General features: G+C 40.6%; 2 protein-coding genes across 2 annotated transcripts; one reads left to right on the top strand and one right to left on the bottom strand.

Annotated features, from left to right (window-relative positions):
* The first annotated feature begins 3,025 nt into the window (after positions 1–3,025).
* On the top strand, positions 3,026–5,635 carry LOC104931822 (acidic mammalian chitinase). Its single transcript, XM_010746920.3, has 11 exons — positions 3,026–3,097; positions 3,200–3,229; positions 3,322–3,523; positions 3,616–3,672; positions 3,751–3,916; positions 4,074–4,198; positions 4,280–4,403; positions 4,502–4,684; positions 4,779–4,898; positions 4,991–5,129; positions 5,213–5,635. The coding sequence occupies exons 1-11, from the start codon at positions 3,073–3,075 to the stop codon at positions 5,491–5,493; spliced, it is 1,452 nt and encodes a 483-aa protein (XP_010745222.1). The 5' UTR covers positions 3,026–3,072; the 3' UTR covers positions 5,494–5,635.
* Positions 5,636–7,400: 1,765 nt separating this feature from the next.
* LOC109137917 (sodium- and chloride-dependent neutral and basic amino acid transporter B(0+)) lies at positions 7,401–12,865 on the bottom strand. Its single transcript, XM_019256524.2, has 14 exons — positions 12,688–12,865; positions 12,465–12,596; positions 12,173–12,334; positions 11,961–12,075; positions 11,726–11,858; positions 11,421–11,561; positions 9,918–10,053; positions 9,288–9,380; positions 9,068–9,193; positions 8,836–8,954; positions 8,635–8,734; positions 8,042–8,151; positions 7,626–7,793; positions 7,401–7,538 (listed from the first exon to the last, which is right to left on the bottom strand). The coding sequence occupies exons 1-14, from the start codon at positions 12,863–12,865 to the stop codon at positions 7,410–7,412; spliced, it is 1,842 nt and encodes a 613-aa protein (XP_019112069.2). The 3' UTR covers positions 7,401–7,409.
* Between the last annotated feature and the right edge of the window lie 909 nt (positions 12,866–13,774).

Raw genomic sequence — 13,774 nt, forward strand, 5'->3', positions numbered from 1 at the left:
GAGGGAGAGAACAGAGGGACAGAGATAGATGGAGGGAAGTGAACACTACTCATAGTTTGAATAATATTCACATTTTGATGGCGTCATACTGTACATGCAGTCTAATGAGAAGAAAAACATTTGTCACGTCTTAAACACGCTCTCCTAGATCTCTGAGGAAGTTCACAGGGTCAATGAAAATCACACCGTGGAGAGAGCAACTGCTAATTGCACAACTTAATCACATCTGCTCGCCCACTGGGAAAGAACTGAAAATAGGAATGAATGTATTATAATAACTAATTACAGAGCTTCACTATTATTCTGTAGTATGTCATTTATATATGAGAGCGGGTGAATTTATTTCAGTGGCTTCACAAAGACAATGTGACTGGTCATGATTAATCACCACTTCCATGTGTCATATTTCAATTTACTAGCACAGTGTGTGTTCAGGTGTGTGTGTGTGTGGTATGCGGTTATGTATTTTGCGTGGGAGATGGCAACAGGTCTGCGTTCATCTGCCCGTCCTCTGTGCATGGTTGCCATGGTGAAAGAGAGTTTGGTTTGTGATTCAATGAGTTCCATGTAAATTATCTGTTTCAGCAAAAACAAGAAAAACAAGATCTGTTGTTTCAGAGTTTAATATCTGTTTCGCTCGCAGTGACTTTGAAGGTTCTCACTGTCTCAAAGAGCAGATGACATGACTGCAGGATGAACTATATCGATCCACAAATAAATGGTCTCGCATTCTTGTGAGCCGCACATGAAGCTACACAGCTTATTGACTCTATCTGGTGGTGAGATTCGGTAGCACGTCTAACTTCCTACTGTTGCCTTATACTCACAAAACATTCATCATTCACTCACTGCACATTCACCCTAAAACTAAAACTAAATCTAAACGACGTTCCAATCCTTACAGAGATGCCGTCTCCACTTACAGCAGGTTTGATAAAGTAGATGTTGGGAAAATACATCAAGGAGAATCTTTTTTTTTAAACATGGACCCGTAATACATCGCCATATGAGCAATGATGCAAGAGTGATGCAGCCACATACACCAAAGGAAAGATATTATATGTGTTGGATGAACTGCAGTATTACTGAGCCTCTCACGCAATAGGCTGGTGTTTTCATGAATTAGTTTAGCACTGAGCTGAGCTGTTGTTAGCTGGGATAATAATCCACTGTTGACACTCAAATTGTATTTCGAAGGAAAAACAACATAAGGAAAGCGCTGGCTGTCTGCTGTCTGCTGCCCAGGGGTGATTATGTCTATACTGGAAGTGACATTTCATGGCATTGTATGGAAACCTGTAGTATCAGCCCACATTGCAAATGTTTGTCACCTTGTGTTTTTTTCCAATGTCTGGGGATAATGTCACTTGGTCATGCCATTTGATCCAGACTGAAATATCTCAACAGATATTAAATGGATTGCCGTAAAAATAGGTACTGATATCTTATATACGACTTCGGTGATCCCTCCACTTTTTATTGTTGTCAGCAGGTCAAAACTTTTATTTATCCAGTGGCTTTCCTTTTCAGTGACCCGTCTCACCATTGTGACTGTGATGAAACCTTGAGAATAAATGTCAATAACTCCCAAACATTTTATCCACAACCAGCAGGTCAAAATCTTGGCCGATGCGTTGCTTTATGACCAAAGACCTACAAAAAACAACCCATCAAACTAAGATGGTGAGCATGGTAACTGCAAAACATGAACAAAAGGTTAATAACTTACTTTAAGGTGCAGTGTGTACGATTATTTTTCATAATAAGGAAGACATGGAATATAATATTTATAACTATGTTTTCATGCATGTATAATCAGGGGGAAATAGCATGTTTGTACTGTATCTAAGAAGAGAAAAACAAAATACTGACTCTAAAACAAGACCCTGTCTTTTAAGTTGGCGAGGGTGATGTGAGGAGATTGCAATGCAGCGATTACACCACTAGTTCCAACACAATGCTACACACTCGATCTTTGACAGGCAGGTAAAAAACAAAATCACATTCATCAGTTTTTTTACAAATGATAAATATGATATGACAGGTTGCCCCAAGAGCTTCTCGCTGTTTACATTGGCTTTTCAAATCTACAACCAGTTCATTCACCTCCACAAGGACGTTCAAAAATTGCATGAGAGCATGCCATTTTTCATTTTATGCAGCAGATCATTAATCGCTATTTGTGTCTGGCCTCATTCCATGCCGTCATAATTGAAATACTACACAGATTTCGTTTTTTATTAACGTTATTTATGACGCACTTTGCTTTCAGCTTATAATTTAACTTTTCAAAAGGCGACTCTGTCCAAATGACTAAATGCTACAAATTACAGATAAACCTGTCCCCTTGAATACGTATCCCGTTTAATGAACAAACACAAAATTGGACTTGGACACAGATGGAGCATAAATGGCAGCTTTGAGTGTAAAACACTGTCATTCATTGTCTGTTAATGGAGATTTAGATGGCAGGGCCACTGTAGGACCAATTACATTATCATTACAATCACAGCACTGCTGAGCTACATTCAAGGACACGACAGAAAGAGTCTTTCCATTGCAATATGACAAACAACACCTTTAACGTCAGGGACATACTAACAGTAATGTCTGTCAAACCTGTCTCACGGTGATAAGGCATGAAGCAGAAAAAGTAAGGACAACTGAGTAAACATCAGTATCAAACAAATTATGTATACTGAGAATGTTGCAGTGCGTATGTTGCCGTTTAAGAACTAATTGTTTTTTAATGAAAATCACCAAGAGTTACTTATAATGATGATGACCATAAGTGTTAAACATGTTATCTGCATTTAAAATGCTGCTGGAGTTTAGTATATGTTTCAACCAACACCAATAACCTTGAAAATATCTGATTTAATCATTTAATCAAAAGGCGCTTGAAGGTTATCAGCGCTTTTGCGGCACTGGTCTTGACCAAACATATGTATGAGACTGACTTTTGAGTTTTGCTGCGTAGACAGACCACAACAAACATGATTCTCAGATATGAGGAGGAACCCAGGACTATAAAAGAGTCGGCTGGACCTCAGTTCGTTGTACAGAAGCACCATGGGCAAGCTACTTATCTGCGTCGGTAAGCTGAAAGAAACTTTTTTTATTACACATTTGAACTTAATTTAATCTTGTGCACTATTTAAATTAACTACTCTACCTCCTTCTCATCCTCTCTCTGTAGGACTGGCTCTCCTGCTGCACGTGCAGCTAGGTAATTATATCCTTCATCCATTCAGTGTTGGTGTGATATATGTAGACCAGTTAGCAACATGATGTAAAGACTAATTGTTCCATATGTTGCAGGATCATCCTACATCCTCTCCTGTTATTTCACTAACTGGGGACAGTACCGTCCCGGAGCAGGCAAGTATTTCCCCACCAACATTGACCCATGTCTCTGTGACCACCTCATCTATGCCTTCGCTGGAATGGACAACAACATGATCAAGACCTACGAGTGGGACGATGAGAAACTCTACGGACAGTTCCAGGCCCTGAAGAACCAGTTAGTACACATAAATGCTCGTAGCGTGACTCCAGCACACATGAAAACGTAAAGCACATAGAGGTTAAAATGGGTTTTGTTGCTGCTTGCAGGAACAGCAACCTGAAGACTCTGCTGGCCATTGGAGGATGGAACTTCGGCACTCAGAAGTAAGTAAAACCAGGATCAGCACTCTTCCCAGGAGATACTTGTGAGTAGACGCACTCTGACTGTCTTTCTGTCTCCAGGTTCACGGCTATGGTTTCCTCTGCTGCCAACCGTCAGACCTTCATCAACAGTGTGATCCAGTTCCTGCGCCAGTATGAGTTTGATGGTCTGGATATCGACTGGGAGTACCCTGGCTCTCGTGGCTCCCCACCTCAGGATAAGGAGCGCTACACCGTCCTGGTCCAGGTTGGTTATGCAAATATTCAGTTTCTGGTTATAGATGAATCTAGGATGTAGGTGGTAGAGAAGAAATCTAGAAAAGAGATCTAGAAAACTTACTGAGTTAAAAAAAATACAACAATGCACAAACTGTGACAGTTTTTCTCTCCTTGCCCATCTGTAGGAGATGATGAACGCCTTTGTGGCTGAAGGCAAGAAGACCAACCGTCCTCGCCTGTTGCTGACTGCTGCCGTCTCTGCTGGAAAGGGAACCATCGAAACTGGATACCAGATTGCCCAGCTTGGAGCGTAAGCATATAAGCAGACGCATGCAAACATTACATTAGTGTCAGCCACCGCTAAGCATTAATCTTCATGTTTGTTTGCCAGTGTGCTGGACTACTTCCACGTCATGACCTACGACTTCCACGGTTCATGGGAGCACAATGTCGGAGAGAACAGCCCCCTGTACAAGGGCCCCGCTGACCAGGGAGCCATGATCTACTTCAATGTGGTGAGTGAGGGTTTCCTGCTGTAACCTAATATGACTCTAACTAATGCTAATGTTATTACAAAACAGACACTTATTGGCTTGCCCTCTTTTGTGTATAGGACTATGCCATGAACTACTGGAAGAGCAACGGTGCCCCAGCTGAGAAGCTGCTGGTTGGTTTCCCCACCTACGGCCACACCTTCCGCCTGGCTTCCTCTAACACAGCTGTGGGCGCTCCTGCCAGCGGACCTGGAGCTGCTGGACCTTTCACCCGTCAGGCTGGTTTCTGGGCCTACTATGAGGTTTGTTTATATATATATACTATAAAACAGGACAACATACTGTATGCATATATATTGCGTGGATCTCTAACCTTAAATCTCTCCCTCCCGACAGATCTGCACTTTCCTGAAGCAGGGAGCCACTCAGGCTTGGGATAGCACCCAGGATGTGCCATATGCCTACAACCAGGGAACCTGGGTCGGATATGACAACGTCAAGAGCTTCAACATTAAGGTAAGAACTTATATTTTATCATTTAAATTCCTGTATCAAACATTGTTTTAATGTTACTTTAAACTTGTTTTCTTCTCTCATCCACACTACAGATTCAGTGGCTGAAGCAGAGTGGTTTTGGTGGAGCCATGGTGTGGAGTTTGGATCTGGATGACTTCAGCGGCACTTTCTGTGGCCAGGGAAAATACCCCCTGATCAGCACCATCAAGAGCGGACTGGGAACTGGAGCTTGTAAGCATGAACCATAAATCCTCTGGTAATAAACCTAATCAAGGCTGATTCCATCTTTTAAATCTTTTAAATTCTCTCCTCAGCCTGCGCTTCCCGTCCCGACCCCCTGCCTCCAGTCACACCAACCCACGCTCAGCCCCAGCCCCAGCCCGGTGGTGGCGGCAGCAGCGGCGGTGGCAGCAGCAGCGGTGGTGGCAGCAGCAGCGGTGGATCTGGCTTCTGCGCTGGCAAGGCTAACGGACTCTACCCCGACCCAACCAACAAGAACCACTTCTATGAGTGCGACCAGGGACAGACCTATGACCAGCACTGTGCTGCCGGCCTGGTGTTCGATACCAGCTGCAAGTGCTGCAACTGGGCTTAAACAATCCATGGTTGTACTTCACTAGGTTAGGAGCTGGGTCAACTATCATTTAACATAAGACCATCCAACCAAGGCCCATTCGAGAACAGCTCTGTAACACCTGTCACTGATGTAACTTAAATAAACATCGCATCTAAAGCAACTTCAGGTCTCTGATGGATTTGTGTGGATCGTGTTTCTAGACTGTAATTATTATTCAACTTTGAAATAACGTCAAGCATTACCAACAACAAATCTTTATTCATCTTTTAGCTCTCCTTACAGGAAGAAAGTGGACGGTGTACATAACAAGACAAACATGAACACAAGAGCACCTATTCTTTGTAAAACATTGTAACACCACTGCTTCTTTTTCAAGAGTGCACACGTGTAAACATAAACATTGATGTGACATCATGATCTGACCTCTTAGAATTCAGTAATAATGATTTTGTCCCCTTGTTAGTCCATTCACACACGCAGAAATCAAGTTATTTGGAAAAACTGTCAGAGCAATGGGTCGCCTGTGCACAGCCCCCACCTCTGCAGTAACCCTGGAAGTGAGGCGGCACGGTGGATGCCAGACTTGAACGAGCACTCTCTAATCTACTGCCACACTACTCTACACTCATACAGTAGATAGGGCACATAGAGGATTTGAATAATTGGCATTGTTTCCTGGAGAAACCTTTGATTGGTTTATAATGCATTATTAGATGATCACAGTTTAAAAGATGATTAATGCTGTTTCATAGTTATCTCATCACAAACTATAATCCATTATCACAGTGATCCAAACACAATTCATGCAAGCATGCATCACACCAATGTAGTTCACAATTAATGGAGACACGCTGGTCTTGTAGAAGATTTTAAACAAGCAAAAAAATAAATAAAAATAAAAAAGCATAAAGCTAAAGTACGATTTTAAGTGTTAAAATAGAGTCAGAAATACATTTTTAAAGGAAAATATAATTAAATTCAGTCAGATCAATGAAGAAAGGAGCACAAGATGTACAGTTGTCTCTAAAATCCTAACTGCTTTATGTGTTAGATGACCACCAGATGGCACTCCTGAAAGAATGATAACAAGCCCTCAAAGACACTAAAATTCCTGCCCCTTATGTAGGCCGAGTCTAAAAACAGGTCGAGCTTACAGTGTTCAAACTATTTAATCTCCATGGCACCGGCATCTGTTGTCATAAACATTATCAATTAAATAAGTAACCAAGACAAAAAACTACAGTGCATCAGTGGTTTATAGTAAAAGATCCCTCAAATTCACAGATAACGTGGTCCCCAGGGTTCGAATCCAACCTGTGGCCCTTTGCTGCATGTCATTCCCCAGCATCTCTCTCTGGCCCTACATGCCTGTCACTTCATCAGCTGTCTCTGTCAAATAAAAGCTTGAAAAAGGCCAGAAAACATCAACATATGTCTGTGGAAGCACATCCACATTACATGAAAACAACATTTAGTTTGACAGTGTCCCCTCTGAACAACTGTACCTGTAACATATCAGCATAGTGGTGTAATACTGCTTAGAGAAGTGGGTATATTCTTAATTTATGCCTCAGTTTGTGACCCGTGCAGCATATGATAAGCACCTTGTGTTAGCTCATCCAAAGGTGGGCCAGTAGAACTTACACGTAGTCACTTAACGTCTGCTGTTTGACTTGGAGGCTCATTAATAAATCAACATTTGCCACAGAGGTGGTGCAAATTTTGTCATAAATACCGACCCACAGATAGAGGTGAGACAGCTACATAATTATGTGTTTTAAGTGAAGCATTCCTTATTTATCCATCCATTCATGAAAAATGGATCACGTGTCTTCACCATCAGAGGGAATTTAGAAGTGAGTGTATTCAGTCCTGACTGAAAATATAAGTATAATATAATCTGTCTAATCTGTACCATGAACTGTAAATTGCATTTACATTTGCTTATCGTTCGTCTGCTTTGCTTTGCTTTGGCTACAGTTTTCTTTTGAGTAGCGTTCTCCTCGATGGATGTCCAGGTATGGGTGCCATTCATCAGTGGGAGAACACAGTGAAATCAGGCGCTGTAGAAAGTACGATACAATTAGAGTGCACACTTAAAAGGACATTTACTTACTCAGCCTTTTTTTAAAAATGCATAACATAAATACCTTCCAGAGACTTCCCTCTGCTCTGATCAGCTTGTACACAGCGACAGCAGGGATCCAGATCAGGATTGATGCAATCATGCACCACGCCGAAGCCAAGCCCCAGGTTGGGTACTGAACCGCTCCATAGGTGGGGGGCACAAAAGTTATAAGAGACCAGACCAGGATAATCTAGACAAGAAAAGGTTATTAGTGAACATAACACCCACCTTTATAACCTGAAAATCCCTCATGTCAAACAGCTCTCTCCACCTCCACAGCCTTGTCTTTACAAGTCAAGCTTTTGGTTTTCTATTGTTTATGGACTCTCTGGACCTCTGACTCACTGCCCATGCCTCTGTCTCTATAGTTTATTGTAAGTTAAAGCAACACTGTGTACCTTTTCTACCATAAAATAACCAAGAGGCTGTTATACTCACCACTATGATGCATGGGCTGATGAAGAACCAACATGCTCTCCACCAAAGCCAGAACCAAAAGCTCTTTTTTCCAATCATCATCTCGATGTCTTTAATTATTCTATTCCCTCCTGTAATGCAAGAGAACGACGTGTACATGGTTATAGTCCCCAATAAATACATTAATTCCTAATTTAACTGAGCTAATGAAGGTACAAACAGATAGTTAACAACTCAGATAACAATTTAGTAGATAGGTTGGGTGCATCCAGCAGATAGAGGACGGATAGTCGAAAGACTGCACTCTCCGTTTGATTTATTGAGACATTTTCCTGGTCCTCAATCGACCTTGCCTCACAGTAGCCATTTTTTCATATAATAGTGCAAAAGGTGTTGCAAGTGATACTAATTAATTGCAGCAGAGTCTTTCCAGTGCACCTGCATGCACGATAGCAGCACCGTGACTCTGCATGTCCTGAAACTTAATGAGTATCACTGAAACACTCGAGTTTACTCTACCATCTCATGTCCAAATGGCTGCTGTGAAAAAGATATGGACACATATACGTCACTTTTACATACTGTTAGTCGCTATAGCTGACATTTATATTTACCATATATGTAGCAGATACCAATGATCTCAATGGCAGCCAAAAAAAGGGGCACCCAGCTGGAAGCAAACTGGTCAATTAGAGTTACCCAGTATACTCCTGCCTATCACACACACACACACACACACACTGCACGTAAGTAGGGTAATAACATAAATGTAAATAATATATATAATAAAGTCAGTGTCACCAGATCTTCAGTACCTTTGTGACACATGGCAGGCCTAGGAGGAAGACAGCGAAACCTGACATTATAGTTAAAAAAGCACGTTTGAGTTCGGAGACTTCAGGCAGGGCATCACACAGGCAGGTGACGAACACCTCTAGAGACAACAGAGATGGGAATCAATGAGTAGTTTTTACCGAGATCTAAAGTAGATGTATGCCAATTAGTGAGGTATGACAGCAGAGCTGCATGTAAATGAATGAATCTCACCTAAATTCGTAAACTGACTATCCAGGCCAACTAAAAACAACATTAAAAAAAACAGGAAAGACCAGAGAGATGAAATAGGAAGCTTAGCTAAAGCCTCTGGATATGCAATGAATGCCAGGCCGAATCCTGCACAAAGATGGAGAAACAACACATTAGAGTGTATATATATATATGTGTGTGTATATACATATAAAAGTGAGTGCTGTTATAGGCGTCTGACCTTCCTTCACCACTGCTCCAACAGGCTTTCCATAGATGTGAGCCATATGACCCAGGACTGAAAAGATGGCAAGGCCTGCAAAGACACTGGTAACTTGGAAGAAAAGAGTCACATATACGAATCAGTTTAGAGATAAGATATTTTATTTCACAGATATTGGGTTGGATTTCACTCAAACTGCTTTCTACTGTAGTGGTTATTATTATAAAGCAACAGCTATGGATGACTCTCTTCCAGGATTCAGTGGTCCCGTTTCTGGTTACTACAGTTTCTTTTTTCATTCATTCATACTAAGAGTGAGCGATTAACTGTTTTCATTATTAATCAGGCTTTAAAACATCATGGTTTGGTGACTATAAAGACTCAGCTCTTACTGTGTCTGTTGGGCTTTCAGTGCAAAGTAAACCGATGGCACCAGAAAAGTTTAACTAATCAAAATCGAACGTAATCAACTCAAGGGCATAATTCCTGCATAAGAGTTAATCTGTGAATTCCTGCATAATACCTCCATCGTGTTGCTAATGAATAAATAAATAAATGCATTATAATCTGCATCCCTGCTTACATCATGATATTGTGATATGTTTACTTATCTCTGATGTTGCTTAAACTGAAATGGCATTTTCCTACCGTGGTTAACGGTGCTAACAACAAATGAGTCCAGGACTATGTTGTTGTGAAAGTTGGCATAAGAAGCTTGAGTCATGACTCCACCGAAGGCAATGCCTAGGGAGAAGAAAGTCTGAGATGCTGCGTCTTTCCACACCTAAAAAAAAAACCCACCAACACGTGTTAAAAGAATTGTTATAGGACATATTTTTCCTGTGATTTTCAATAAAATAATGCTACAACTATTAGACCACCTGTCAGAGACCATCCAGCATCATGACATGCTTTATTGCGGACGCTTTCATTTTCAGTGAGCTCTCGACGTTTTACCATTTTGAACAGGAATGAGGAATTTCAAGGAAATTAATCAAACATTACATTCAACCACTAAGATGAATTCTTCTGTTCAGGAATGTAAAGTAAATAACTATAATTTGACATCTTAACCAAGAAATAATAAAGTGCTTTGCTATTTCTTCAGTTTTTCTGTTAAACAGTAAATATGAAAATTCATGGATAACAATAATAACAATTATATTTTAGCATTAAACATATAATTTTGGTTAAAGAGCTTCTACATGCTGGTGTTTTAACCATCACAGAAACATAAAAAAATGATTTTGGTAATTACCAATGCTGTTCATTTAGGGCAGCTGTGGCATAGACTTCACATTGGGTGGTTTAGCACTGTTTTAATACTTCATTTTCTGACTTTACTTTGACATAACCTTATTAGAAAATGTTTGCATGCCAACACGCTAACCTAAGATGGTTAACACGATAAACATTATACTTGCTGAACATCAGCATGTTAACATGTTGACATGTTACTAGTGTGGCTGTAGACTCCAGTGTGTAACATTTAGGGGGCTCTATTAACAGAATATGGCTGAAGTATAAAAAACAAAACTTTGTTTTCATTAGTTTCATTAGTTATCTGTTGTGTTTTTGTTACTTTATAATGATCCTTTCTGTAGCCCAAACCAAACACCGGCTCTAGATACCACCTTTATCCCTCGAGCTTCCCAGATAGCAAAAATCTTTTGGCTTCGCTTTGGCCCAGATCTGGCTTGCATTTTGGCAAGGTTATGGGTGGATGTCTGGGCCAAATTAGGAAAGCCAAAATCATACCAAAAGGGAGCCAAAATTCACCCAAAACAAATTGTGGACTTCCAAAATATAGCCATAAATGTCCCAGAAGAGCCCCAAATCAGCTGTTCCCTCTTGCGCCCAATCTTCTGGCATTGCCATAAACATGCCTTAACTCAGCCATATATTGCTGGCACCTCCTTATCTATTATGGATAACCCTAATCATACTACAGTTAAGCCAAAAGGCTTTCTTAATGCCAAAAATGACAAATGTATGCCATAATAAAGCCAAAATATTTGCTATCTGGAAACTGGAGGGCGTATGGAGAGTTAAAAATTCCAGCTAGATGTCACTAAATCCCACACACTGGTCCTTTAAGTTCTTTATAAGGTAGCCTTGTTGTATTGTAAACAATAATAGTTTGGTTCTTACCTGTCCTTCAGTCAGCTTCTTCAAATTGGACTGGGAACCAATAAAGAACTCCAGTCCATCTCTAGCTCCCTCTAGTGTCACACCTCTGATCAGCAGGATCAGAGTCACCACATAAGGAAATGTAGCTGTGAAATACACAACCTGGAGAGACAAGAGAGAGAGCCGTACACTGTTTGTGTGAGCTGATCACAGATCAGTGCAAGTGTGCAATGTGCAAGACTCTGAATATAGGCGTTCGATAACTAACTGAATAAGAGGAGAGACTGATGGTCACAAACTGTGGGGAAAAAGACTAATTGTCTAACTTTGCCTGATGACTTGATGCCTCTGATGAGCACTGCAGCAACAAGTATGGTGCCCATCAGCAGACAGAGGGCCAAGTGCCAAACTATTGGTCCTGTTTCATCAAGCCCACTGGATCTCTGCAGAGCCACGTGGCTGAAGAAGAGAGAGAGAGAGAGATCTGTAGTGTACAGACGCAGCAGTTTGACATGTGTGTGTGTGTATTTGTGCATGTTTGCATGACTGTGTGATTCTTACTCCCAGTACTGCTCACTCGGGCTCTGCACTTGAACTGTGATCATGTTGGATGAAGGGCATGTGGTGTTTTCTTGAGTCCAGTTGGCCACTACAACACCACTTACATTACAATACACTAGAAAAGGAGAGAGGTCCAGCGAATAAAATATCAGTCTATATGTTATTGACAGTTCACCAAACAGATGAAGTAAAGGTGATGAGTGGTAAAGCACCTATAGGCATGCTGCTGCATTTACTGTCAGCCCAGCTGAAGCAGCTGGACCACGGCAGAGGAGACTGGAAGGAGGCGAACATGTAGTACAGGCTGTAGGCGACGATGACGTTATAATAAATTCCCATCAAAAAGCTCAACACGACCATGGAAAGACCAACACCTAGAAATGGTAATAGATTATAATTCACTTTTAGTACTTCGTGTATCTTTAATTTTTAATTTCGATGTTGTAGTTGAACAGGATTCGTTTAATATTTTCGTTTTAAGCATGGGGGCTCTTTCAAGCTTACCCTGCAGGAGTGGCACAGCTCTCCACACATTGGCTGGACCTTGGCTGCAAAACTGCCCGAAGGCGCTTTCCAGGAAGAAAAGAGGAATTCCACACAAAGGCAACATGAGGAAATAGGGAATGAGAAAGGCACCTGCTCACAGGGATAAAAAAGCAAGTTTTCATGACGGTCATAGTACTTATCATCTTAATTGATTTTCTAAACACTGATGTCACATAATTACCCCCTCCATTCCTGTAGGCTATGTAAGGAAACCTCCAGATATTTCCCAGGCCAACTGCATATCCAATCATCGAGAGCATTTGCTCTGTTTTATTGGTCCAGTTTCTGCGCTCTGGATTCTCATCACCATCATCCACGTGATTGTCCTTTTCAAAGCAGAGTTTAAAAAAAGAAGGCATGTATAATATATGAGATCACTACAAACCATTGTATTGTTACTGTATATATATATAATGACATAAAAGTATTTGGCATAATTCATTATTTAGCTCCACCAACTACAACAGCCAAATCCTGCTTTTTGTATTAATCTAATAATATAACAGTCACAAGGCACTTGTTCTGCAGTTTACTTTTAATACAAATATATTTTTTTCTGATTATACTTCCATACTTTTACTTGACATTTACAATTCAGTTCCCCACCCCCCTGTAACTTATGTCAAATAAAAGGGCGGGGAAGTTAAGTAAATGTTTGAAAAGTTGAATTCAGTCCCGAGGAGCAAAAATGTCTACCAACACTTAACCTGTCTACTTTTTCTTTTAGAGAGAGAACAAAAGTTAGTTTTGACAAGACAAACTATCCTGATGTTGGACAATAAATTGGAACGCTGGAACACACTGTGTGTGAGTTATGTTTCACTTTGGGTCAGTTATACTACACACCACTGCTACTATATTATAAATACTACTGTATATTTAAAAAAATATATATATATACATAAATGTCTCTAATCCTACCTGATCAGAAAGAATAGCAGGATCCTTTTTCGAGCAACATTTCCACATCTTGTTTTGTCTGTTCCTGCTGGATCGAAATGGCTCCAGAAAATGGTATGAAGTCACAATTTCAAAGCTTTCAGCCAGAGGCGTGACACCTACCCGTTTTAAGTCTGTTTGTCAAGTTAACATTGACAAGGTTTTAAATGTACTGTCAGTCGAACAGGTCAACGTACCTCAAATAGTCAACGTGAAGAAATTAAGAATGAAGAATGAAGAAAAACTTTAAAATCCTGCATTCAAAATCATACTTTATTAAAAGTACAGGCATATTGGCAGCAAAACGATCAAAAGTAATTGCAATTGGC

The sequence above is a fragment of the Larimichthys crocea genome, chromosome VI (genome assembly GCF_000972845.2).
Source record: "Larimichthys crocea isolate SSNF chromosome VI, L_crocea_2.0, whole genome shotgun sequence".
Classification (NCBI taxonomy): Eukaryota; Metazoa; Chordata; class Actinopteri; family Sciaenidae; genus Larimichthys; species Larimichthys crocea.